Below are 27284 nucleotides of genomic sequence, written 5' to 3'. Positions count from 1 at the left end.
ATCACTCTCATGCAACAGGTGGAAATAATGAGTACTACTAGACACTGAAGAAATGATTCAAGGTAGTGTTGGGTCAGCCTAGCCTCCTAGCAGCCACAAAGAAAGCCAGATGCCCTGGGCCATGCATATCAAAATACGATTGATGACTCAAGCCCTTTCAGAATAGTGTCTTTGGAAACGGTCTACAGTGGCTCCAGCCAATCCTCTCTCCTGCTGCTCTCCTTCACAGAAATCTACTGCATGAATCAACCAGGGCAGTGGTACTGAAGGGTAGGCTGAGTAGGACTGGGCAGGGAGTATCCGCTTTTGTCATATTAAAGAGTGCCATAATCCCTGCAATGGAAGGATTTCCAGAGATGACCTCGGGCACCTTAAACAAAGGACTTTTGCCCAACTCTTATCCTACTTTAAGCATTTAATGATCTGACTTCAGGCCACTTATGCAATGGCCACCACCGTATCCCCAGCGCCCATGGTAGACAGTCACAATATATCTGATGAATGAATGTATGTCCATTCCCCTTTTCAAGAGACAAAACTCTTAGGACTCCAGCCATGGCAAAGGTTTGGCTTCAGTACAGACTACGAGGAGAGTGCAGAGTCAGAGTGGAATGCTATTCAGATCCAATCTCTATCTTGCAAGATGAAGCGATAGTCACAGCCAGAGGAAGCAAAGGGTTTTTTCACGCCATCCAAGCAGTAGCTTGTTCAGAAGTGGCCAGAGTGGAGCAACATCTGAAGACGTGGCTCTAAGGAGCTGGATTACAGCGCAGTGCTACAGCACAGGGGTTCAAATCTCTTCTCCTACCTACCTATGTGATCTACAGCAAGTGACTTGGCTCCTCAGGACCTCTATCTCCCCATCGTAAAAATGGCAGTAACCAATGTGTCTCCCGCCTCGCAGGTTTTCCAGAAGGTTTAACAGAGTTTATGTGTGGAAAGCGTACAAAGGAGTGCCTGATGTGCAGTGGCTGCTCAATATACGGTGGCCATTGCCATCTCCCCCAAGTGTAGGCCAACACAGCCACAGTGAGAGGTAGTTTCCCGGGAGGCACCAGGGTTCAACATTAGTTATTTGATTCCTTCTAGGAAAGTTCCCGTTAGGTTTCAATCGTCTGGGCTTCCCAAATTGTGGCAATTAAAGGAGAAGATATCCAGAGGGAGGTTTCCCTGGGCAAAGGCTGGCAATGATCTGCTTGTCAACCAAACTTCTAAAAAAGTTCGTACGGACGAGGCGGAGCGGCCTCTCCCTGCTCTATGTGCCCTAAAAATAGAGCTAGAGCCTTCGGGGCACAGCCGCCTCCCACCTGCCTATCTAGACAGGGTCGCTGTGAGGCTCTCCAGGCAATTATCCACATGCTGGGATGGTTTGCCCTGAGAAATGAGAACACAGTGAACACAGGAGGGCTGCCCTCAGACCCAGGGAGGGCTGCCGGAAACCGAAGAGATTATACTTACTCTGTGTGGCTTCCAGGGCAGAACTACAACCAAGGGCTGGAAGCTCCAGAGAGGCCTTTTCATACATCAATGGATTTCTATCAGAACTGTCCAAAGAGGAAGGAATTAGCGGTCTTGAGAGGTCGTTTGTTCCCCTCTCACCTTTTCTGGACCGGCAGAAGCTGCGTAACCGCTGGTCGGGAGGCTGAGGGGAGGGCTTCAGCACTGTCAGGAGTTGGCCTAGCTCTGATTCCCCTTAAGGTCTGAAGTGCTAAGATTCCACACAACTGCTGGCAAGGGACGCAGAAGCAACCGCGGCGTGGCGGTGAAGCCGACAGAGCGGCTCCTCTCCCCTCGAAGATGGGGTGTCTCACGAGAACTGACACCCCTGCAGCCATCAGTTGTCTGCAACCCACTAACAGTAGCTCACAGTGATTCACGAAAATTGATCATATTTCCTTTTATATTTTTGTAGCTTTTACGATTTTTCCATTTCAGTTTTCAAGTGGGAGATTATCGTTATGGAAAAAAATGTGGCTCAGAGAGAGCCTTACTTCTCGTGTTAATATGCAATGGACGCATACAAAATGTCAGTTCCCACCTAGGAAGGCTTCCGCAGCCACTGTCTATGAAGGAAAAGTCAGTCTCCCTCTTAAACACCAGAAATATAAACAAGTGTGGCTGAACATGCCAAAGGAAAACAGCTAGAATTCCCAGTGTCTTTCCATTTCGTTGAAAATGAAGGTCTAATAATTCGACAATTTCAATTCAAGATGCCTTCTTGGATTTTTCAAATTGATAGGGCATAAATCTCCATTAGCCACAACAGTTTGGGACCTGAAATTTGGAATTCACTGAAACAGCTTGCAAGATATTAAAGGCTTCTGTCCCCTAACTATGTTATTTCCTCTTTTTTTTCTGGTGAGGAAACAGAGCAATTTCTCTATTATCCTTTCAAAATAAACTTGTGAAAGGTAAAAATTGCTATCTTTCCTTTAAAAAAATGTTTCCTTTTGTCCAATGTCCTCAGTCATTCAGGCAAGGCTGCCTCCTTCACTACGACCTTTTAAACATTTCTTCCACAAAATGCACAAACAGTCTTTAGGAGAAATTAGTTCAATGGCTGCCAGAAAGCAGTGTTGTTTTTTCCCTTTTCCAAATGCTGCCGTAAGTATCCCAGACCACTAAGAAAGAGTAAACAAGTCTGAAAATTTGTCAGTTGTAACAGCTATGATTAAAAGGAAGACAATGAAAAATGACAAATGATGCTCATGCAACAGGCTGTCTTTATCTAAATGCTACTAGACCTACCCAAGGAAGTGAATAAAACTGTAACTACTAAGCCGTTTATAGGCATAAATGTCAGGAAGTCAAAAGATAGCGACAGACGAGTGGTGATAGAGAACAGAGGGCTGTGGAGTTGGAACATCAGGCTTCTCCGCAATGGCTGCCGAAGTCCGGCTGAGCTCTGGGCACACTGAGAGAGGGGCCCGAATTCACAGGGGAGGCAGTGGCATGTTAAAGGATCAACATTATACAGGCCAATTCAACTTGGCATTTTCCCATGCCCAACCACCACACCTCCCCTCCTGCCTTTTTTAATGCAGCATTATGGCCGGAACTCTTTCTTTTGAGAATAAAGTAACATCAGAACTACGTTCAGGAAATCCAGGTGCTGGAACGTGTTCGAGCAAACACGAATTCACAAATGTCCATTTCATGACCTACCAGCCAGCCCCACCCCATACATCCTACAAGGTAAGGCCCAAAGTCACAAGTGAGACTGAGGTCAATTCCAAACTTTCACAGCGTGTGGGGAATAAAAGGAAATAAGAGACATAAGAAAATGCCTGGAAAAACAGCCCTAACTTTGGCACTGTACGTTTTCTTCTTTTTTTTTTTTTTTTGTCTCTACATGTTCAACTTTTTTGTTACTGGTATTCACACCTCCGAGGTTTTCTGGTTGATGTTGTTAAATGAATGTGTGCCTATGAAATGTAATCAAAGTCCCATTAACTCCAAGAACCTGGACCACTCCTGTGAAGGCATGTAGCCACATTCATTCAGTTACGTCTTCCCCCTTCTAATTCCTATGAGCAACAGCAAAAAATAATTGATTAATTAAAGCTCCGTGAAGATTTATGAGTAGACTCTCTTCCCAACTTCTGTCCCTGTAGCCGGGTGAGGCAGCTTAACCAAAACATCTCTGAGAAATGCCATGAGCCATGAAGTTTCTGACTTGCGTATCATTTATGATACCCCTGGGGAGCAGGCCTTGCCTGAGAGAACCGAGGCCCAGCACCCCATAAGGTTCTCATTACAAACAGGAATGTGCCAGGCCAGATGCACTGGGGGTTGTCAAGCTTTGCAAACTCTCCCCCCCAAAAAAACTCATAAATTTTGCAGAATATATTGCTTTTCCTTGAATCTTTATGATTATGTTCAATTTAAGGAAATTTACCCCATACATCATTTACCTTACTTTTTAAGAGTTATTTGATGTCCACAAAGTTCTATGAACTTTCTACTAATCATATTTTTTACGTCTTAAAAATATAAACCCACGTATTTCCAGCCAGCCATGAATTTAAAACCTCCCTACTTATTTTGGTATGCAATTGCAGGCCAAACAGATTTCAAGATTTTTCTGTTGGGAAAACTCACTTTTCCATCTTCCATTAAGGCAATGAACCTAATGAGAGACAGCAATAACGGCGATCAGCGTGTACAAGGAAGTGAGGTCAGGCACTGAAATTGAACTTGCGGTGACACTGTAAGGCTCAGCGGGATGCAATACCCTGGTGCAGCCACTGCAGCCTTCACGGCCCAAGGAAAAGACTCCCCAGCCCCAGGCTCAAGGGGAAGGGCAAGACTGGAGATGGTGGGCTGGAGTTGGGCCCAAAGGCAAAATTTGGTGGTCTCTCACATTTTACCTTGTTTTAGTGAATTTTAGTGATTTTAGTGTTATTTTACTAAATTAACTTACAATAGCACATATTCCAGGTCTGAAAATTTAATCAATCTCAAATGGGTTACCAACCAAACATGAAATCTCCAGTTAATCATGCGTTAAGAGGGGCAGTGTTTGTAAACCCTTTCGTCTGCCTCACTGTAGCTGTAGTAGCTCTTAAAACTACACCCCAACCAGAAAGTCTTCCTTACACACCCCAGAAACCCAAGGCCGGACAAGGCCTATAGGATCCAGTCTCATCTAATGAAATATGAAACGGGAGACATAAAGATCCCACTCTATCTACAAATGTTTAGGATAGGAATAAACTACAAAGCCAGATGTAATCCTGTGCTAAATCAGATTAGGAGAAGCAGACAAAATCACAACTTTATTCAATGTGTCATTTATCCCGGGTGACTAATGCATTATTTGTATGAAGTTAAAATTGAGCTTTGAGAAACTATGAAATAAATCAAATGCCCTACTTTATGTAATTTTAACAGACAGATCCCATTAGGATTCTACTATGCATAGCTGTTGGTTAAAATCATTGACCAGTATCCTTATAAATTAATCAACTGAGGTAATACTGGCTGGGCTGTCATCATTTGCTACTAATCTACATTTAGAATTCACTTTAACTTCTCAAGCCCCTCAAAATAGGTTCATCAAATTTCTATTTTTTCTTCAAAATCTATGAGTAACTGTGACTGTTTAGAAGTGTGCCGCTGGTGTCATTTTTCAATGGCATTAGATTGTGCATTGGCATTTCATTGTAATTTCTGAGTAAAATGCTAATAGGAATCCAACCATCATGGTCCACATCATTCTTGATGGGAACTCTTACCACTTGCAGTCTGAATATATGGGGACTGTTGAAATTTACAACTGTTCTAGAACTTCAAAGACAATTGGCCAAAATGCCTAATTGTAGCAAAAGGGATATAGTTAATATTTAATAGCTAGCTTTTTTAAAAGGTCCATCAGAGTTCGTGTGGATCTTTAATACTCAAATATATTTCATTTCTTATTATGAGACAATTTATTAAAGACCCATAAGTACCTACTGTCTCTCCTCCTCGTATGTGCCTCAATGTCTGGTTAATTTAACTAACTGGCTGTTTTATCTGCACTAAAATGTCCTAGATTTCGTCATCACCTTTTATCTTTATGTGTATCTTCCTTGACCTGTGACTGGTCATCTTTAATTTTGCACTGTGAAAACAATAAAATAACTTTTAGAGGTTTTTTCCAAGATTATTTTTAATACTTTGAATTTGCCCATCAAACTCTAATATGTCCAAATCTTACATAGCTGATGCCCAACTCTGTGAAGGCAGGGGTAAAAACAGCTATCTTTTGGGGTGCCTGTTCAATGAGGTGAAGCGTGTAAAGCATGTGACATAACGCTGTGCAGATGCTAGTTCTCTTCCCCCAACTATCGAACTATCTTACAGAGTTTCAAAAATCAACACATATGGAAACTTTGCTACACGTCCTTGGGATGAAATTGTATTTGAACCCTCCAGAGGCGTAAATAGAAAATGTGTTCAGTCTAAAACATATATGTTAGGAAACCAAATCCTAGGTTAGCCTCCAAAGCAGGAAGTACTAAAAAAAAGAAGAAGAAAAGAAAGAAAAAAACCAAAAAAACCAAGGCATCTTGCTCAGAGGAGACAATGCCATAGAAGTGTGGAGAAAAATATTGAGCAAATGTTGAAGGCGAGTAACCCCGACATTTACAAGATGAAAGCCTCACTCCAGTGATGGCTGCAAGCTAGGACACCTTTTTTTGAAAGTCAGCGCAATGCCCCTTACAGCATTGTTGTGGATACTAAATGCAGGTATACCTCACGACAAGAAAATGTTATAGGTAAAACTCTAAAATCACAAATCTGATAAGCTTAGGGCTGTTTGGGAGAGATGCTTCTCATCAACAGAGAATTCTCCACACGATTCCTGGCAAGCAAGAGACACACATAGAGCATTTAGTTCATAAAATTTTTACAAGCATGCTATTTCAGGAACATATCTATTGAAGGTAAGGCAACGTACCTACCTGTCTGACCATTGTGACTTTCGTTCTTCTCTTAGACCTCATTCTTGCCCCTCTGAAGTCTCTCTTCACAAATTTGATCATGCAAAGCATTAAGCAGGTTACTGTATATCAATCCATCCATTCAGTCAACAAAAAGTAATTGAGCACCTACTGTGTGCCCCTGTTCTAAGCACTGCAGATGTAGCAGTAAATAATATCCCCCCCCAAAATCTCTACTCTCATTGAGTTCACGTTCTTGTCAAGTCTGAGTAAAGCCAAGGTTTACAGACCAATGTACCTTCCTCCCAAGCACCGAATCTGGTGCTTACGCTAAAGAGAAGCAGAATCGTGTGTCTCTTGTCAGAGTAGATATTGGGTGAGTTACACCTCATATTTGGTTATGGACTTAAACCCAACGCTGATTCCTAAATACTAAAGATGAGTCAGAAAGGCCATAGCAGAGCCCCACAGCAGGCAGGTCTTGCCACTACGGTAGCATCTCTCCCAGGGTATCATCATGGGTTAGCAGAGCAGCTAAGGACTCGCAAGGCCTGTGCGTTAATTTCAGCTCTGCAACTTACTATCTGTGGGACCTTGTGCAAGTTGCTGAACCCCTCTGTCCCAGGTTTCCTGCCCTGTAAAATAAGGAAATCAGATAACACAAATCAGAGCCTGTCACATAGGAAATGTCAGCTCTAATTATTATTTTCAGTTTTATTATTATTACTGTGGCTTCCCACCTAGACGTAATATTTTGAAGACCTAGCACAGCACCTGAACGAACTGAATAAATGAATGACGCCGCACTCTGAATTGGCTGCACCAGGCTATTACTCTGGGCCAGACACTAGGAATACAGACATAAAAGACATGTTCTCATCCCTCAAAACAAGTGCATTGGAAGGATGTTCAGGGCAGTGTCGGGGCACAGAGGAGAGGCGTCTAACTTGACAAGGCAGGAGTATGTGAGTTTAGGGGAGAGAGAGGGCAGGAGGATTGTAGCTAGTGGCTTCCCAGAGACAAAGCTGAGATTTGTAGGATGAGATAGCCAGATGAGAATTATCTGATGGCCAAACAATTAACGATAAACACAGATGTCAACACCAACCAGACAGTACCAAGGCACCAACTCACTCTTCAGGAAAAAGTAATGCAAAAGGCAAAATATCAGTACACACCATCCAGACAAATGAGCAAATTATTTCTTTTGAAGGACAAAGAACAAAAGAAGAGATATATTTGGGTACATCTTAAGAGCCATGATACACACTTTTTTTGAAAATAGCTATTTTGCCAGCAATTTGGCAATTTACAAACATTTGTTTCAAGTGATTCAGGAAAACAAATTTTCATTTGGTCTTTCTTTGAAGAATGCTTACATAAATATTTCCACAATCCAGACAGTCAAAATAGTTGTCAAGCGTTTTGTGGTTGTCCCTCCGCAAATGGTGTTCAGTGTTAATGAGAATATCCCATTCACACAGCAAAACAGGACTTCAGCAATTATGTGATGAATGTGAGCTACTGTCAAACCAGATAACTCAGGGCCCAAAGGCGATTGTTTAATATTGAGTGTTGGCCGCTGCTGGTCTTCTAAGCAACCAAATTTCACTCCGGACTGTGCTAATAGTACTAAAAGAGTTTCATGGGCCTTGATGAGGACTGCTTCTCCTACCCTAGCTCACATTCTCTCTCTCCCTGAATTCCTATCTTACTTACATCCATGGTTCTACATTCCAATGTCAAGTCAGTGGGGCCAGAGGTCATCTCTCACATTCCTTTCATCTCCCCCTAAAAGTGACTGCCTAGCAAAGTGTTGGGCACAGAGTAGGTACGCAGTAAAAACAGTTCTTGATAGAGCTGATGAACACTGACCCAAGGCACAAGGGCTCCTGATCCAGCTTTGTCACTTACTGTATGTCCCTGGGCCTCAGTCTCCTCATCTGTACAATGAGCAGGCGGGCCCAGATGATCTGGAAGGGCCCTCCAGTTTTGAAACACTAGGTTTGAGGAATTGATTAATGTCTACACACCAGAGCCAAGCCTTCTGCCAGCAAATAAATAATGGCTAATTGATGAGACCTCTCCATGATTCCATGGCACTTCATCAGAAACATCCATCACATTGGAATTTAATTTAGTTACTGTGGCTGTGCCGACCTGGCAGGAAAACAACCAGTTCCTTTGGAAAATTAATTTATTAAAAAAATTAGTTGACCGACATCCTGGGGGGAGAAATAAAGCCTCTGTGATTGCATTTTTCATTGTTCACCAGATAGTTAGGTGGGCATGTACATATTGCCACAGTCAGAAGGTTAAATTGGCCTCATAACACGCTCCTTCTGGTCAGTTGCTTTGATCAAATCATACTAGAGACCCAAAGACCAAGAAGACACCAGACTCCTAAGAAACTTCTTCTTCCAATGATTGTTAAAGCTAAGGTGGCAATTTTAGCACCACTGCAAGATAAGCAGGGTTTTATTTTTATTCATATAAAAAGAAAACATTTCAGTGCTATTTCCAGGAGATATGTTACCTACAAATCACAAAATTCAGATTCCAGGAATAGGGTTTAATCAAGGCCACGAAGTGAACCAGTATCTGCAGCTGAGATCTGGCTTTCTCTGAAGATGGCAGACAATGCAGAGAACTATTATTTGGAAATCTAACAAGACAAACCATTCTTTATAGGATGGAAGTAATGTGGTTTTTCTTTTCCTTTTTTTCCAGCAAAAGGAACATTGAAGAAAATAAACAGGTGAGTGATTCTGAATTTTTAATGAAAACAAAACCTGTTTCCTAAGCTTATTTCCCAATGTGTGGCTTTTAAACCTTCATATACCAGCACAGGCCTTTTGAAGAACCAAATCAAAGATTACTTTAAATCACTGGTTGATTTTCTTTTTCAAATGAAGTAAAATGCACAGGTATATAAAGAAATAGTATTCCATGAACTAAGCAATCCATAATCAAAATCAGACTCTAGCCGTACTGCTATTGTCAGCCCTGCTTCCATCACGCCATTTTATTTAAGCACTCAGATAATTTTTCTCAGCTCAGTAAGTAGGTGGATGTTAGCAGCTAAGGTCATCGAAAAGATTTACTTTAAAATAAATTCAACAATTCAGAGCGTCACCCTCTCCACGGTATAAAGTGTGCCTTGCTTTGAACATGCATATAAAATTTCATTAAAGTGCAACATAAAAGTTTTACATTAGAGGAACCTAGTGCTGGACCTTTGTTTAACAGTCATGATAATTTACGGCGTGGATCTGCTACAGTTAAGTAGAAAAACAGCCTCCTCATGATGAAATACAAGTCATAAAGGCTGAAACTCAAGAAAAGCTGGAAGAATCCCAACCCTCCGACTATTCAATTCTTCTTCAGATTTTTGTCACACATTCTTCTTTAACGTCCTCCGTACGGATTGAGACTCAATACCAGCCCATTAACTCCCGTCCGCCTATGTCTCCAAAGTTGGGTTTTTTCAATTCTAAGCATATCTTAGAATACATAGAAACTGTATTTTTAAAGTCATATCAATAAATAACACGGGTTCTAATTTTGCCTTTTCCTTTTAAGCGTCTTTTGTAACCATTGTTCGTTCTTGTTACTTTCTGCAAGGGCCCAGACTGGCTGAGAGACTTTCAAAAAATTACGATTAAAACACTATCAAACAGGCAGTGGGCCAGCATTAGCACCAGGATTACTGAGCAACTATCTTTCAAAGATACGAGTATTTGCATAGAACGCTCTTTGAGCTGATGGGGCTCTAACATCAATCAACAGATGTTTACTGAGCACCATAACAGGAAAGGTGATACACCATTCCCTTGGACACAATGTGGACATTTAAACATAAACGTCTTAATGCAACAGTGGCGACACAGTGATAGAGCAATAAACACAAATCCGAAGACCATCCTCTTACTGTGTAAACTTAGGCAAGTCACTTAACCTCTCTGAACTTCAGTTTTCTCCTCTACAAAATCAAGCTAATAATACCAGTGCTGACAAACCCACAACGTTATTGTGAGGATCAAATCAAAAGACTAATGTGTAAGTTACAAAGCTTTGGAAAGAAATGTCATCCACCTCCTATTCCCACCTTTGAGGCCTCAAATCAATGAGAGAAACACTGTGGTCTTCTTTATGTTTAAGGATCAAATCTTCAAAATTAGGGTATTCAAATTTAAGTGGACAGTTCTCAAGGACTCGAGTTTTACCTCTTTTTTTTTTTTTATAATTTGCCATTCACACGTTTTCATTAAATGGGGATCCATAAAAGAAGTGTTAAGAGATTGTATCAGTACATAAATTGCTCCTTTTTTAATTAAAAGGGAAAAGCGAGTTCCAAGGCTAGTCAATTACATGGTAACCCCACAGATTTTTTTTTTTCACAAGTGTAATATACACGATCCAATCTGTTTCAGTGAGAGCTAGATGCTCGAGCCCACACAGAAACAGTAACACACAGTAACAGTAAATAACAGGCGAAGAGGTCCACGGAAAGGCACCTGATCAGGAAATTGGGAGATGTGGATTTCTGACCTAGCTCTGTTACTAAACAGGCTGTGGGAACTCAGGTGAGACAAGCGACCTCTCCAGCCCTGTTTGATCATCTGTAAAATGGGAATAACCCCTGCACATTCTACTTCAGAACGACTGAATGAGATGACACAGGGGAAAGAATCCCACATGTTAGAAAGGCTCAGACAAAATGTCAGCTGTGGATGGTGCAGGCTCTGGGTCAGCTCCATCTAGGCTGGAACCTGCATTGCATCACCGAGGAGCTAGTGATTCCACCACTTCACATGTAAAATAGAGATCATAGCAGATCCTATCTCATAAAGCTGTCTGAAGGATTAAGTGAGATTGAGTATTTAAAGCATTTAGTCCAAAGCTTGAGGCACAGAGTGAATACTCAAATAATAGTAGCAACGATGAAGTTGCATTCTACCACACACAGGTGAAACACACACACACACACACCCCCCTCTCAAAAACGTTTCTCCAAGTTGTGGTCTTGAGCTCTCTAATCAGCAATACATTTCTTTCCATTATCAGTAAACAAGTTTTTTAAATCTCTTTCTTTATCCCACAGCAATCAGAAAAGGAAAGATAAAATTAAAAGTGAAAAATGCAGTCACTGTACCAATTGTTTTGTCTACATGACAGACTAATCGAGTACACAGCAGTTTCCCTCTTTGAGGTATGACCTACAGCTATAAGCTCGTAGGGCTACAGCTTCTAGACTGTTCCAGAGATGGCCATTTTACTGGACTTTTACGATTTTGAAATTATGTTAAATATGTGCAAATTCTGCATGCAAGAAATAGTCTTAGCTAAGAATAATGGGCATGAAATAAAGGTTCAGCACATTAAAGCCATTTCTGTTCAACAATAATTAGCATGTTTAAATACAATATAATTTTTATCCATCTACAAAATGCTTAAATGTTTGGAATCTCGTTTATGTCTATAATGACAGATTCATTTTTGAGGCAGTCATTTTCAATCTTGATCTGTATATTTTAAAGTTGTTAAATGCTTGACTGAATCATTAGCAAAACAATTCATGTATCATTAAACTGATTTCTAACATGAGATAATTTTCCTCCTTGTCCAATAGACGTGCCTTTTACGATTTACAGAGATCGCTTTTATTCTTTGGGGGGTTTTGGAGGAGACCTTATCACTCGCTAATTTCACAGCCTTGAGTATCTCCTCCCTATATACCCCTTAAGAAACTCAATCCCAAATGGTTTGCAGAATGAGTGCTCAAACACACTGCAGAATGCATACTGTACTAGCAAAGAAAACAGACCACAGACTGTCTGTGGAAGACAAACAGAGGGGAAGGGAGAAAGATAAATGGATGGAGGTAGAGAATGAGAAATCCTGGCAACCTGTAGGCCTTAGTTAAAACAGGATCCTGCCCCACCGCCTCCACATTCCTACTACCCCCAGGTTGGCGAAGGTTGTGTTCTCTCTCTGCCACAGCTTCCCATCCATAAGCAGGCCAGTTCCACTCTTCCGGAGGACTGCAACTAAGGAGGCCTCGAAGACCTGTGCGCACAGAGCAGGCGGAGGCAGCCGGCTTGCTGCAGTGCACGGGCCATGCGCGGCTGGAGCTGAAACAGTTCACTTTTGTCTCGAAGGCAGGGTCCCCGCCCCCAGCAAGGTCGAGGGAAACTGGGGAAAGTGTGGACTGCTGGGCCAGGCCCCGGGGCTGCCTTCACCCAGGAGGGGAAGCCTGGCCCGCACATGGCCCCTTCCCAGCCTTGACAGCCCCACACAGACCTTTGAACTTTCTATTTATATAACAGTTTAGTGAGTTTAAGTCTCTTCCTGTATGACTGCCCGTTTGCAAGCTCGCCTCTAATTAGGCTACTTGTGAGACATCACTTAAAAACTACAAACAACTGATGCCGTCCTTTGCAGTGGGAAGTCGGCCACTGTCACAATGGCTTAACTATGATTTTCACTAGGCTTTTTAACATTTTGATTTTGCTATCATGGTGGTTTTCTCTTCACTTTTTTATTTTTAAGAATGTGCCCCTTTCTGTATCTGTCTTTCCTTCTTTCCTCCCTTCTCTTTCTTTCCTTCTTTTTTAATAATAAAAAGAAGATAAGCATCCCCACAAAGGACCTTGGTCTGTCACAAAGCAACGCCTGATCAATCCGGGGGTGCGGGGGGAGGCTGCTTACAGAACTGAAATGCTGTGCACTTTGTAGACACTCTGATTTTGCTTTTGCCCCCTTAAATGAGGATTCATGACATCCCCATTGCTGGTAAACAAGTCCAAATCTAGCCACCTGATCTCCGGACACCTCAAGAATTCATTTACTGGGTTACACAAGCAAGTCTATGGAGTGGTTTAAACAATACAATTTGATTTTGTTTCCTTATCTTTTTTTCGTTTTGAAAGAGCAAGTGGTGTCTTTGGTGTGCACAGACAGACATCTGCGCCTTCCTCTTCTTTCACAGAATGGTTCATATTAAATTCAGACTCAGGTGAACATTGCTCACTCATCCAGGAATCTTAAAGAACTTGAGCTTTGGCCCTTTAATCGAGTCCAGAGAATGATCCGTTAAGATATTCTTGCAGTGTGTGAAATCCAGGGATATGTTCCGTTAGGCACTGAGCCCTCCCAGATACAGCACAGACGCACACTGCAGCGTCATTCATGCCCCATCCTTTCCATTTGCATTCACGCTGACAAATGTGCGTGTTTATAAATGGGCACGCACTTTTTGTTTACTATAGGCAAGTGTTTGCAAATAACGCATATGCCTGTGTATGTAAAGTCTTTCTTCATTGAGTCTAGGAAAATGAGTTTGTTTTTTAGCTGGCCTGATCCATTTATTGCCAGACATCTAGGGTTGCAGTAGAGATAGCTCAGAGCTTTCTCTTTCACAAGTGAATGTTGAGAAAAGGTCCAATATAAATGAGATCCTAAACTTGGCTGGTGCCCTTTCCCTCCTTAGACCTCTTGGGGGGTTGGGGCAGGCGGGGGCGGTAGATGCCATCACTCTAAGCAGCTACTCACTCCCCAGGAGGGGAAGTAAACATATAATGAACATGTGATTGGCATGCTCTGGATGTCCAAAGAGAGTTTGGAAAGGTACAGATTTTCATTCAAGGCATTATCCAGCTTTTTGGTTCATCCACTATTGTCACATTTATGTTCCTTTTCTCTGTGGGGGTGTACAAAACACAGATGCATGACTGCATCACAAATGTTTACAAACACAGATGCACAAGGAAGCTTGCCCCTCACAATCAAACAGTGAGGAGAAATTTTCCAGGAACATGTGCACGGAGGGAGAAAGCCGGCTTATTTATGCACATGTGTTATACGAAGTCATCAGTATTTCACACAATATCCTCGGAGCGTCCAAGTCCGCATTTTTTTAACTGATGTGGAATAGTTAGGGATCTGGAGGAAAAAAGGCTTTGCACTTTCCTCCATATAAGAAAAGACAGTCTCCAAAGGGGGGGAGGGGCGTATCTTTCTGCAAAAAGCAATCAAATCTAAAAGGGCCCATCTCCTTTAAATACGCAACTGCATGTGTGTAAGAGTAAATTGAAATTCAAATAATATCATAAACACGTTTTTAAAAACCTAATACCTTCTATATGTTTAACATTTGAACTACACCCACGAAATCAATTATAACAATGTCTGTTAAGTTAATGATGTTACCCACACCATATATTAGGCAAATTGTATGCAAATAATAATGCTGTGGTTATCAGTTGTCTGCAAAATAAATTAGTGAAGCAGAGCAACGGCTGTGTGCAGGAGCATAATATTTAATTGAGCAGTAATTTTAATGTGATCTTTACTTTTAAATAACAGTATGGTTATTAAAAAATTGTAACATAATGCTTTTCTGCAGAACTGATAAAAGCCTGCATGGTATCAAAAACGCCTTACAGATTAATAGTGATACAGTGTAACTTGTGGCTTCAAGGATTTATCCAGAATTGCTATAAAATAAAATGTCTTTAAATTCTGATTATCTTGGATTTGCAACTAAAGGAGTCATGATTGGCATAATGAAGCTATTGGCTAAGCGTATGACCCTTTTCTAAAGAAGGAAATTGCCTAAAATATCACATCAGCAAGGGAAATCCTTGTAAAAATACACAGCATTCATAGCCAACGGCTGCTAGTAGTTTAACATTGCAAAAGGTTTCGCAGGATCAGTCGGTACTACATTATTCTAACTACATTTAAAAAGGCAATATCCAAGAGTGCAACTGGAAGTCGCTGCCGCCGCGCCCTCCCCCCATCCAATTCATAGACTGTGGGGGGGAAATCGATATGTTAAAATGTTGTGACAAATTAACAATGATAATGTTTGTGGCTGAAGGTGAAGTTTTTTAAAAAGTTAATAGGTATGTATATCACTATTTATGCACACGCGCACGCACATCACGCAGAGTAACAACTTTCCGGCTCTCCAGTCACCTCTGCACCATCTTTTCAAAAACCGCTCAGCGACAAGTTTACAGTATTTGAGAAAGAGCGGACTAAACCTTTGAATCCGAGCTGGGTGCCCATTACAAAAACCTGCGGCTGCCTCCCAGTGGGGGGCGGCTGGGGGTCCAGCCGGTAATTAAACGTGCACTGACGTCGGAGCAGCAGACTTCAGGGGCCAACTTCAAAAGCCCTCAGTCTTAAAGCCAAACGCCGCAGTCGGCCCGGGCCCGAGGTCCCCGCGCGGTGGCCCCCGAAGCTGCAGCTCAGCGCCGGAGTGCGGGGAACTTGGGTTGAGCGGGTGGAACGGAAGGTGTGCGCGCCGCGCCGCGCGGGGAAAGAGGTGGCGGCGGCGGGGGCGGTGGCCGCCAAGGAAGCAGAGGGCAATCAGTGGCACCTTGCCGCTGCCTGTCCCCCGCGACCAGCCCCCGGCGGTGGGCACCTGGAAAGTTGAGGCATTTCGGGCGGGCAGCATCCGGTGCGCTGGGAAGCCAGCCCTGCCAGCGTTCCGGGAGAACATCCCGGAGGATGGTAGTGCGGCTCAGCCCCCGTGGCACCGGATCCGATTTGGGCCAAATGCAACTCTTTGGACTTGGAGAGCCAAGCGAGGCTTTCGGGATCCGCATCCCTCCCTCTGTCCCCACTTCCCCCCACCCGGGCAACCGACTGAAGAGTCTCGGCGGCCGGGGCCAGAGGTGGCCGAGAGCAAGTGGGAGGGCGTTCGGGGCGCCCCCACCACGGTCCCGGCTCCCCGTAACAAAGGCGAAAAGCCCAGCGCCAGCCAGGGGACCTGCGTAGCAAAGGATAAGGCGAAAATCAACACCTACCACTGCTGCTCCAAGTCCCAGTCCCTGAAAAAGTCGAATAGATCCATAGCGGCCGGGCGGCGGCGGCGGGCGGGCGTCCGTCCCTGCTGGCGGCGGGTCAGCGCGGCTCTCGGGGCGGCTCGCTCGCTGCTCCCGGCGGCCTGGCTCTCCGGCCCTCCCGCCCGGCTAAAAGTGCCCTGGCCGCATCGGCGGCGGCGGCAGGCGCCGGAGGTGCAGGGTCCTGCGCTCCGCGGCGGTGGCGGCGGCGGTGGCACGGCTCGGGCAAGTGCTTGGCCGCCCGCTGGGGTCCGCTCGGTCCGCGGCTGCCCGCTCGCCCAGCGCCCCGACGCTGAGGCGGCAGCCGCTGCGGGCTCGGGCCGGCGGGGCCGCCCGCCTGGCGGGCTGCGGGCCGGCGGCGGCGGTGGCGGCGGCGGGGGCGGCCGGGGCAGCGGCAGCGGCGCGGCGCGGCGCGGCAGCCGGGGCGGCGGCGGCAGCGGCGGCGGCGGCGGCGGCGGCTGCACAGGCGGCGGCGGCCGCGGCAGCATCACACACTTACACACTCACAGGGGGCGGAGCCTGGACAGCCCGAAGCCGCGACATGGAGCCGGCACGTTATCATCCCCGGATCTGGCAGGGGCCCGCCCCGCCCGCCCGCGCCGCCCGGGACCCCACTCTGTCAAAATCAGCTGGCCTGAGCGGCCGCAGAGCTGGGGACCCGGGCCGGGGCCCGGGCCCGAAGGGCAGTTTCAGAAATGTAGGTGGGGGGCTGGCGGGGCCAGGACGCAGGCTCTGGGAAGGGGACCCCGTCTCTGAACCCGTGCCCACTCACACCACTGGGAGTTACTATTTGGAACCACAAAAGAGCGCACAAACTCTCGCGGGGTGAGGGTCGACCCCCACTGCCCGGCGCGCAGTCCCTGCCTGGGGACACTCCTCGGGCCCCTGAGCACCAGAGCAAACTTTGGCGGGCCGGAGCATCCCTCGGGTCCGCAGCCCAGAGCACACGGGGCCGGGAAGGAGAAGGCGGTCACCTTCACCGTCCCCGCAGCGCCGCGTGCCAGCACCCAGGCCGGCCAGGCATGCCGCAGTGCCCTGTCCATCTGCAGAGCGCGGCGGGCACCCAGTAGGTCTGCAAGCTCTGGGCCCTGGATTCCGTGGGCTGCAAGGGTAGGCACGAATGACTGCCCTTGTGTGATCCTTGGGTTCCGGGCTAGGACGCTGGGGAACTGGGTTGCACTATCACCTTCCCGCACAGCCACCACGTGGCTTGGGGAAAAGACTTTTGCACTTTTCTCCTCTGGGAAAGGGGAAAACCACTGTGTGTGCGCCCACCCTCGCATCCTCCAGCTGCCTGTCTCCCTTCTGGCAAAAGAATCCGTCTCTCTCCACGTGCAGCCTCTTCCCTCCCTTCAGCCTCCACTGGTGATCCAGGAAGGGGTGAATCCCTGCAGTCAGTACCCTCTACCCTCGGGGGAAAGGCTTCCTGGCCTCCAATGCGAAAAGGGATGTCAAAGGGCCGGACCCGGTTCAGGCACTTCGGGAGCAGGACCACTCTGGAGTGCGGACGTCTCATTTGCCTTCTTCATGTCGTTATACAGAGGGAGTAGTATTGGCGCATTCTCGAAATCCTAAGGCTAGGACTTTATTCGGAAGAGCGGTACACTGAGCATTGACAGAGCAGGGTGCCGCTTCTGATTCTGTCAGTGGCTCTCTGTGTGACTCTGAGCAAGTCTTTTCTCTGGGGCTCATTCTCCCCATCCAGAAACAGAGAGACTTGATCCTCCCACCATTCGGCTCTTGCCCTTCTGGCATTCTCCTCTCTACTTGAATATGCTTCTCTAATATTCTCTCACATTGTCAAAATCAAATAGTTTTCCTTTACTCTTTTTTTTTTTTCAGAAAAATTGAAGCACTGAGACTGGGTAATTTGCTCAAGCTCTTGACATTTCTCCTAGAGGGAGAACCCAGATTGGAACCTAGAATCTGGGAAGCCCGTTTAGGGCACAATCCTGCAGAAAGTGCTACAGCTGGAAGAAGTGGATGACTTCAGAATCTGAGCTTGAAGGGCCCCAGAGTTTGGTCTCTCTCCCATTCTTCATATGGAAAAAAGTACATCACCAACATAGAAACAAGGCTCTAAGATACTGCAGCTCTAGCATCCAGGGAGGCTTTGCTCAAATGTTTGTTTGTTTTGCATAGGACCAACTTCTTAACAAATACTAGTGGACTGACTGCAAATCAACCAATGGGCAGCCAAGGAAAGACGACGTTTCAAATTGCTTGTCAGTTTGGCTACTTTTAAACTCCTCTGGTCAAAGACTTGGTGGCAAAAGAGCTACTGGCAAAAATGGTGTCAGGGATTTTCAAATTCTCTCTGTGCCTTGTTTATTCCTGGAGTTCCAGTCTTCAGCCCTAGACTGTGAATCCTTGAGATGGTGGGGACTGCCCTACTCAGGTCTGTGGCCCCCAACCTTTATGCCCTCAGTAAATGATCCTCGAATTGGATTTGATTGCTAATAATGATTGTTGCCAGAGCTAGTGCCTGATCTGCTAGAAAAATCCTTAGAGGAAAACCAGAGTATCTACAATTAACATTTAAATGGTGATTATGATCACTTTGTATCTGATTCACTTTTCTCACCAGGTTATGTTGATTGATTGGGGAAAGATAGAAAAAAATAATGTGCAAGGTAAATAAATTTCCAACAGAAACAAAGCTGCTCCTTTAAGAGTTCCAGACCCCCATCACCCCACTGGTGCGCTTTCTTCCCAATCAGCGGGAGGACCAAGCAGAAGCAGAAGGAGCCAGCAAGAGGCAGCACTCTGAACAGAAGTGCCTGCGGGAAGGAGAGAAGAGACAAGTGGTGCCGGCTGCTGCTTCAAAAGAGGGGCAGGGGCTTTCCCTTCCTGAGATCAAAACCAAGCAGGAAGGCTGGGCTGGGTGGAAGGAGCTCCCACTCCCAGCCACCCTCCTGGAACAGGGATGAAGCTGAGAGAGACAGCACTGAAGGGGCCAGGCTGTCCCTGAGGCCAGCCAGCCAGCCTAGGCCCAGCACATGCTCCCTGTCTGAGCATCAGCTGCTGGGCAGGGTAGAAGCTTGCCTTCTCTGATGCAAGGCGCACTTCCTCCCTTTCTCGGCCTCCTGCCCATCCCCGGCCCTAATGGGGCCAGGAGACTTAGAATTCAGCTCTTTAGTGAACCCTCAGATATGCATCCAACCCCTGCTTCCTTCACCAGGCCAGCAGGAGGGAAGGGAAAGCAGGTTGCAGGGAGGGCAGTAGCAAGAGGAGGTAAAACGGCTATCTGGAGTCAGGGCCAACTGCTGCTGTCAAATGGCTGCAGCTGCTCCGTCCTCTAGTCCCTAGGGGTCAGGTTGCTTCCTTCGCATTCCACTCCCAGGGGCATCTTAGCTAAGGCAGAAGATTCCTCTGAGCCAGCCTATTGTCATGGCTTTGCCTGGAAAAGCCCCTCTCTGATGTGGCAACACAATTCTCAGTTCAACCTAACAGCTCAGAAGTTTCAACCTTCTCCCCTTTGACTCTCCTCTCTCTGTTGGCTTCTCCTATTCCCTCTGACTGGCCCCCTCCACACCTCGCCAATGGCCTCCAGTCACAAACCCCAACCCAAAGAAACCCACTGGGAGGACCGTTAAGCCAACAGAAAGTCATCTTTCCACACAGGACAGAATCAAAATTAAGACTCCTTGTCCCAATCTCTTAAGGCAAAACCAGAAATCATTTTTTGAGAATCTTAATTTTACTTATTTTATTTATTTTTTTTTTACAAGATTGCCACCTGAGCTAACAACTGTTGGCAATCTTCTTCTTTCTTTTCCTGCTTTTTTCTCCCCAAATCCCCCCCAGCACATAGTTGTGTATTTTTAGTTGTAGGTCCTTCTAGTTGCGGCATGTGGGACACCACCTCAACGTGGCCTGATGAGCGGTGCCACGTCGGCGCTCAGGATCTGAACCAGGGAAACCCTGGGCTGCGGGAAGCGGAGCACGCGAACTTAACCACTCGGCCACGGGGCCGGCCCCCAAAGAGCCTGAATTTTATAAAAATGCTGATTCTCAGAATTACCAAAGTAGATTTTTGACTTGAATTACTTTAAAGGAGTTTAATTTGGAGTCTCCAGGTACTAATCTTTGTTTCAAAGAACTTGAAATCTCCATTCTTACAGTTGTAGTAAAGGCACTGTCACAAAGCTTCTGGTAGAGAGTGTCTAAAAATTAAGATTAATTTAAGAAAGTTTCACTGTGCACGTCAGTTCCAGGAAATGAACAAATTGACAGCGTATGATACATGCGTCATCCTGTCACCCCTCAGATTTCCACTTAAAAACTTAAGCATTTGTTTCTGACCTGGTGCAGCCAGGCTGACTTACTTTCTGGGCAGAAATTGTGATCAAGGCTACAGCTCGTCTAAAAGAATTCCGTGGGCTCCTCTGGAAGGCACCAACTTCCCATTACTTTGGGTTTTCCTCTGGCAGAGCAGCCTTGGTGCTGTCGTGAGCTGGGAATGGACCGACTTGCCTCTCTGAACTTGGGGCCGTTTCCACACATGGGCTGTGATATCTGGAACGATCTTCGTCAGAGGAGCATTTCCATCTTTTCTAAACTCAGAATGTCTCTACTTGCTTGTCCCGTTAAGCCTCGTGAGAGTAGGGCCTGGGTCTGTAGTGTCAAAGCCTAGCATGGGATCTGACACGTAGTGGTCCCCTTTAGGGTCTACCCAACCAGTCTCTGTGAATGTGGCAATCCCATGAGCTGATTTCAAATTGAGTCTGGGTCAGGACAATTCTCCCAACTTAGGATGAGCCTCATGAATATACATACCTAATTTTTTTCCAACTCCTGGCTCTACCACTTATTACTTTGGATCTGAATCATGGATCACAATTGAAAATCCCTACTCCTGGGTTTTCTAGTTACTGTAGACAATGACCCCATTTCAGAGATCTTCCAAAGTCCTAAATATCACATACCATGTGACCTTGTCAATCATCTGTTTAATTAGGTTTACCATACTTGAAGGTGATGCTCTTCTGATTTTATATGGTGCATTCTCATGATTCCTCACCTCGATTACCCAGATCCATCATCTCCATTCTTGATCTGGTGATTGAGAAATCTGCTTCCTGGCGCTCAGAGCCCTGTCCCTGGGGTGCTCTCATCAACCAATGCAGCAGCGTGACTGCCAAGAGTCTTTTCAGGGAGCCCGTTCTGCAGGGTTGAAGGGCTAGATTCCAGAGGGAAGTCAAGCAATAAAAGGAGACAGCATTCATTGAGACTTTATTGCACACCAGGCACTGTGCTAAGCATTTTAAATACATTATTTCATTCACTCATCAACATGATTCGCTAAAGTAGATACTAGTATTATACCTATTTTGCAAGAGGAAACTGAGGCTCCCAGAGGCTGAGCACTTGCCCAGAGTCACAGAGCTCATATATGCCATAGCCAGGCTTTGTCCCCAAGTTTCTTTGCTGCCAAAGTCCATGTACTAAAGTACACTGCCCCACAGCCTCCATTCTGCGTTCAGAAAGGGTTTCATCTCACTGTAGCCCCAGAAGGTAAGCAAAGACAGGGCCTTTATCTTCATCGACAGTTGAGGAAACAGAGTAAGTGACTTCACCGAGGTCGCAAGGTGGCACAGCTGAGCAGCTGAGGCTGGGACATGGTCATCTGGGTGCCAAGTCCAGCTTTCATTCTCTTACCACATTATTATTTAGAGTCCCGGGGCCACTCCAGTGAACTATAACACCCTGGGAGTTTGGGACTGCAGTGGCATCAGTTAACTGTTGGATTAAAAAAAATTCTCGTGGTGCAATTTCCCTGATCTCAACTGCGGCTGAATTGGGGGAAGGCAGTTGGCTGAGCTATGCCCTCATATTAAAGAAAGTCAGTCAGATAGGCAACAGGAAGCAAGAAGATGGTGGAGCAATTCTTGCTTCATCGTTTAAGGAGACTCAGATGGGTCTTTTTCCTGGAGATTAGAAATCTGGGGCTAAGATACCGCTTTAGCCGACTGCGGAGGAGTGCATGGTGGCGGGCTGTGAGACAGCCGTAGAGAATTCTCTCCTGCATGAGACTGCGCTGCTGCGGAACTGCAAATCCCTGGCTCTCTCCCCTAACTTCTCTAGGGCTCCATTCTTGTCCATAATATAAACTAAGGGGGTTGGAAGCACTCCAGCTCTGACATTCTAGGGCTCCTTGATTTGGAGTCCCCTGATACGAACCCCTAGTCCACGGCCAAATGCAGACCGGTAATTTATAATGATGCGGGAGACAAAGTGAAGAGTCACCTCGATTACCCAGATCCATCATCTCCATTCTTGATCTGGTGATTGAGAAATCTGCTTCCTGGCGCTCAGAGCCCTGTCCCTGGCGTGCTTTCATCAACCAATGCAGCAGCGTGACTGCCAAGAGTCTTTTCGGGGAGCCCGTTCTGCAGGGTTGAAGGGCTAGATTCCAGAGGGAAGTCAAGCATTTTCCCAGAGGCCAGAGAGAGAACCTAATGTATATGAAAGTGCTCTGTAAATGGTAAAAAGCCCCACACGAACGCGTGCTCTCATCATCCCTAGGGCAGGTGTCTAGAAGCTTCTCCATCAGGTGAGATCAGCAGTGCTAAGTGCACTGGCTGTGTTTGCAGGGTTTTCTTTCATTTATTGTTTTTGTTTATTTGCTTGGAAAATGGATACACATGCCATGGGTTCTAGAGCCTGGTTAATAAGTTACACATTTGGTGCTGTTAAAATAATATTAAAAAGTATAAACTTCTTTTTACTTAGTAATCATTTTTGGGGGGGAGTTCAGGTCATTGCTTTTCATATTGAAACATTCAAAAGAGTTTTAAATCAGTGTCTTTGTTTAAAGTTTCCTGGTTCTTAGCATCATGTGAAACCTTTAGTTTTCTATTAAATTGCTGACAGTCAAATTGTTGGAAATGTCATTAGAAGAAATGAAATGACTGCCTAAAATAAATTTTTACTCCTTCTGCCTCTCTATTTTCAGGAAATAAAATGTATTTGATAGCCCCTCAAGCTTTGAATTATTCTTTTTTTTCAGCTTTACTGAGGTGTAATTGACAAATGAAAGTTGTATATATTTAAGGTGTACAAAGTGATGGTTTACTATATGTGTATATCGTGAAATGATTACCCCAATCAAGCTAATTAACACATCACCTCACACTGTCACCTTTGTGTGTGTGTGTGGTGAGAACACTTAAGATCTGCCCTATTAGCAAATTTCAGGTATACAATACAGTATTATTAACTATAGTTACTGTTAGATCTGTACATTAGATCCCCAGAACTTATTCATCTTCTAATTGAAAGTTTCAGGAACAGCCATTAGAGGTACAATTACTCCAGTTGTTCCATGGGCGAAGGGAGAGCAGAGGCCTCAGCATGGAGATCCTTTGCCTAATTGCCTGACCTCAGGGAACTGCTGCTCCAAAGAGGCTGTGCTGCCTTGCCACTTGGTGGTGGTTCCTTCCTCCTTTCACAGCAGTTAAACCGGATCAGGATGGTGGAGGAAAGACCCAGGGTCGGCCTGCACCGGAGCAGACACACCACTGAGAAGGCTTGCCACTGCCTACCCGGTGACCCCACTTAGGCTCTTTCTTCTCTAAATGTAAACAGCCACCTCAGTGAGTCAGATCCCTCTGGATCCACTGCCAATGATAACTGGAATCTACAGTGAAGAGGCAAGTAGGTCCTACCCATTTCCACCAGATGGTCTACTTTGCTTTGCTATGAGGGGTCCAGTTAAAAGGCGTCCTCCAGTTCAAAGTTTCTTCCCAGGCCTCTGAGAGACTACAGCCAAGAAGAGAGCCACATCCCTCACTGAGCTGCACTTCAAAGTGGCATACTTGAGCCTCAGTAGCACTTCCTTATGTCAACTCACCACACTTTGTGACTTCACTTAGATCATGACATTTTATTACTTAAATTTTAAGTTTATCAGCAGGATGATGCCCCTAATATAGTCTTTTTCTTTTCAGCCATCACTTAGTTTTATATATCATAGAATCATAGAGTATTGGCACTACCAGGATCCTTATTATCTCTAGCCCAACAGAGGCCTGGATTGCTCACCAAGATCACACAGCTAGTTATATCAGAGTCAGAACCATAACCAGGTCTCCTAAGTCTCAGTTGAATACCCAAATCATGCATGCAGTCCTGAAATCTTAAACCATTGCATTTTACATCATTTTTAGTTACATCATAAAATACTTGTTATTTGAACTATTAATTAAGGAAAATCTTACCCTTTGGTAAAACAATGCAAATTTCCATCCAAGAATCTCTAAGAGAATCGTTGAGGTTTTGTTTGTTGTTTTTGTTGTTGTTGTTAAATATGAATAGTCTCTCTAGTTAATAATCATCAATAAGTGTTCATTAATCGCCAAAAGGTCCCGCGTTATATAGACACTTCGCCCCATAGCAGCGCTTGAAAAGAAAAAATGGTAAGCTCTACTTAGAAAACACATGCAATTTACCTTATTTAAAGCAGGTTTTCCTGGAATGAATTATCCTGACTCTATTGAGTCTGAGGTGCGAAAGTAGTTCTCAATTAAAGGATAAAACCAAAAACAAAGCCACAGGCTCTGGAGAGGGAAATGTTCTGGCTGTACTTTTGTTTTCCATTAATCTCATCAATAATGTATGTTTTCTCTAACATGGTATCCTTTACATAGTACATGTGGGTTATGAAAGTCCTGCCAATGTGGGACCTACACGCAGCCTGCTCTCTGTTTCCCCATATCCCTCCTTCGATTTCTATCAGGATACAATCCCTCCCTCCCCATTTTGATTGGCTGGATTGGGTTTGGGCAAATGCTTCGCCTAGACCAAACAGCAACCATATTTTATATCTGAAGCAGGCAAAACTTTTGCTTACTTTGCTCATCCATCTCAAATGCATCAGGAACAAATGTGCTATGTGTGAAGAAACGTTTTTTTAATCTTTTGATCACATACTCGAGAGATAGTGAAGGATGGACGTGTTCCCTGGTCTTTTCCTTCCATTTTCACTTGCCACAATTTTGGTTAGCGTGTCTGCCTTCAGCCTAAAGCACTTTTTTTTTTTAAAGATTGGCACCTGGGCTAACAACTGATGCCAATCTTTTTTTTTTTGTCTGCTTTATCTCCCCAAACACCCCTGTACACAGTTGTATATCTTAGTTGCAGGTCCTTCTAGTTGTGGCATGTGGGTGCCGCCTCAACGTGGCCTGACGAGCGGTGCCATGTCCACACCCAGGATCCGAACCCTGGGCCGCTGCAGCGGAGCGCGCGAACTTAACCACTCGGCCACGGAGCCAGCCCCTAAAGCACATTTTTAATGGGTGGGTTTTTTTCAGATTTATTAACTTATATTAATAGGCCTCCAAGTCGCCAGTTAGAACCCATGCATAGCACTCCGCAAAATGTCCTTTCTCAAAGTTCACTGATAAAATGACGACAGAAACTTTCTGCAGGAATTGTTTACAGTTAGCATTTTCTAAGGTTGAACAGTCATCAGGACAGTTTACAGGGACAAGAAGTTCACAATCTCCATGAGACCCGAAGATAACCATAAAATAGGGAACAAAGTTCTCCCGGTGAGTCCATTAGTCAAGGACCTGGTGTTCCTCTTGGACCAGCAGCAGAACTTTCAACAGCAAACAATCAATGCGGTTAAGACCACACAGGCTATAGTGATGAATAAACAGAGACTTTCTACACAAGCAGGGCATAACATATAAGACTTTTTAAAGTTTTTTTGCAGTTCCCAGGTGCCAGAGTGTGCCTACTGGCAAAATGACTGTGTGGGTAGCATTACCTGGCATTTTGAACTATATAAATACGTCCTATATAAACTTTGATGCATCAACATGTAAATATCAATATCAATGTTGATAGATGGACACGTAAAATTTTGGAAATTGCCGAAAAACTCACAAAAATTTTTAACTAAAAAAAATATTCTTATTATAGAATGTTAGAGCTTGAAGGAAATTTGAGGATACGAATCAGGGCATTTTGCAGCTAACGAAAAAGATCAGAGGGGGAAAATAAGCAGAACACAGTTGAAAATTTTCTAAGGAACAGGGTCAAAATTCTACCCTGTGTCTCCTGCTTCAAGCCCGGTGCTCACTCCTCCCCATCACGTGCTTCTCCAAAAAACTCACCTGTAGTTGGCAGCCTCTAGAAGAGCAGCAAGTCCACAAAGTGAAATACACAAAAATAGGGGTGTACTGAATCCACAGCTGCATGAAGAAATATTGTTCAGTCATTATAGTTAGGTTTGCAAAAGTTTTGTAATAATCCGAAAAAAAGTTTTGTTCTGAAGGTACAGTGCACGTTGCGCAATTATATGAACAGTGTGATCCTGAACGACACAACACAGAGGCGTAGGAAGAGGACTGGAAGTAAATGTCCCAAAAAGTAAATAGTAGTCTTTGGGGGGAGGTGAGATTTGGGTGACTTTACTTTCTCAACTTTTCTGTGTTTTCCAAAAATTTTTATAATTCTCCTGTATTACCTTTTAAATTAAAAAAAGACATAAATTTTCATATAAACAAAGGCTAACTCTGTGCTCAGATTGGGCTAGGATCTCCTCAGAAGCCCCCAGGGCAAATCCCCGCTGGGTATCAAGAATCTGCCCTTTTTTTCTCTAAGAGATGTAAATTAGTTACATCTCCCCAGTGAGATATATTCCTGGGAAGAGGTGAAGAGGATGATTTAGGGAAGACTCCGTCAGAGGAAATTGAAAGTGGTCATGAAAGCGATCAGGGAAGCCAGGAACAATGTCCTTGTTACATCTGATTCAAACTCTTTAGGGCTCCATATATTCATACTAACGTGGAAAACTCAGTAAGGATTCCTAAAAGAACCATTGCAGCAACTCGAGGCAGCAAACAGAATCTGTGACGGTGCAGGAATTTAAGTCTGTTTTCCCCAGAGAGGGCTTAACATGGTGCGTTCGCCCAGCTTTTCGCTATATTTCCCGGGAGGGTAGGCTCCGTTTTTTTTTTTTTTAAATTTATATTCTTATTGTTATTCTTTA

General features: G+C 44.8%; 1 protein-coding gene and 1 long non-coding RNA gene across 7 annotated transcripts in view; both read right to left on the bottom strand.

Moving 5' to 3' along the window:
- Nucleotides 1–16692, bottom strand: part of AFF2 (ALF transcription elongation factor 2) — a 472149-nt gene extending 455457 nt beyond the window's left edge. For 3 of the 6 annotated variants that reach the window (XR_011535908.1, XM_070604225.1, XM_070604224.1), the window contains exon 1: nt 16247–16442. Coding sequence is in view for 4 of the 6 variants with exons in the window: in XM_070604225.1 (XP_070460326.1) it covers nt 16247–16293 (47 nt within the window). In the remaining 2 variants the exon portion in view is untranslated. Of the gene's footprint in view, nt 1–16246 lie in introns of all 6 variants that reach the window. The other 3 variants (XM_070604228.1, XM_070604227.1, XM_070604229.1) reach the window with 3 other exon arrangements.
- A 3299-nt stretch (nt 16693–19991) lies between these two features.
- On the bottom strand, nt 19992–26558 carry LOC139080920 (uncharacterized). The gene is made up of 3 exons (XR_011535783.1): nt 26407–26558; nt 24505–24685; nt 19992–22690 (listed from the first exon to the last, which is right to left on the bottom strand). It is a non-coding gene; the product is annotated as an uncharacterized lncRNA (long non-coding RNA).
- Between the last annotated feature and the right edge of the window lie 726 nt (nt 26559–27284).

The sequence above is a fragment of the Equus przewalskii genome, chromosome X, assembly GCF_037783145.1.
Source record: "Equus przewalskii isolate Varuska chromosome X, EquPr2, whole genome shotgun sequence".
Lineage (NCBI taxonomy): Eukaryota > Metazoa > Chordata > Mammalia > Perissodactyla > Equidae > Equus > Equus przewalskii.
This window is presented reverse-complemented; position numbering and strand designations above follow the sequence as displayed.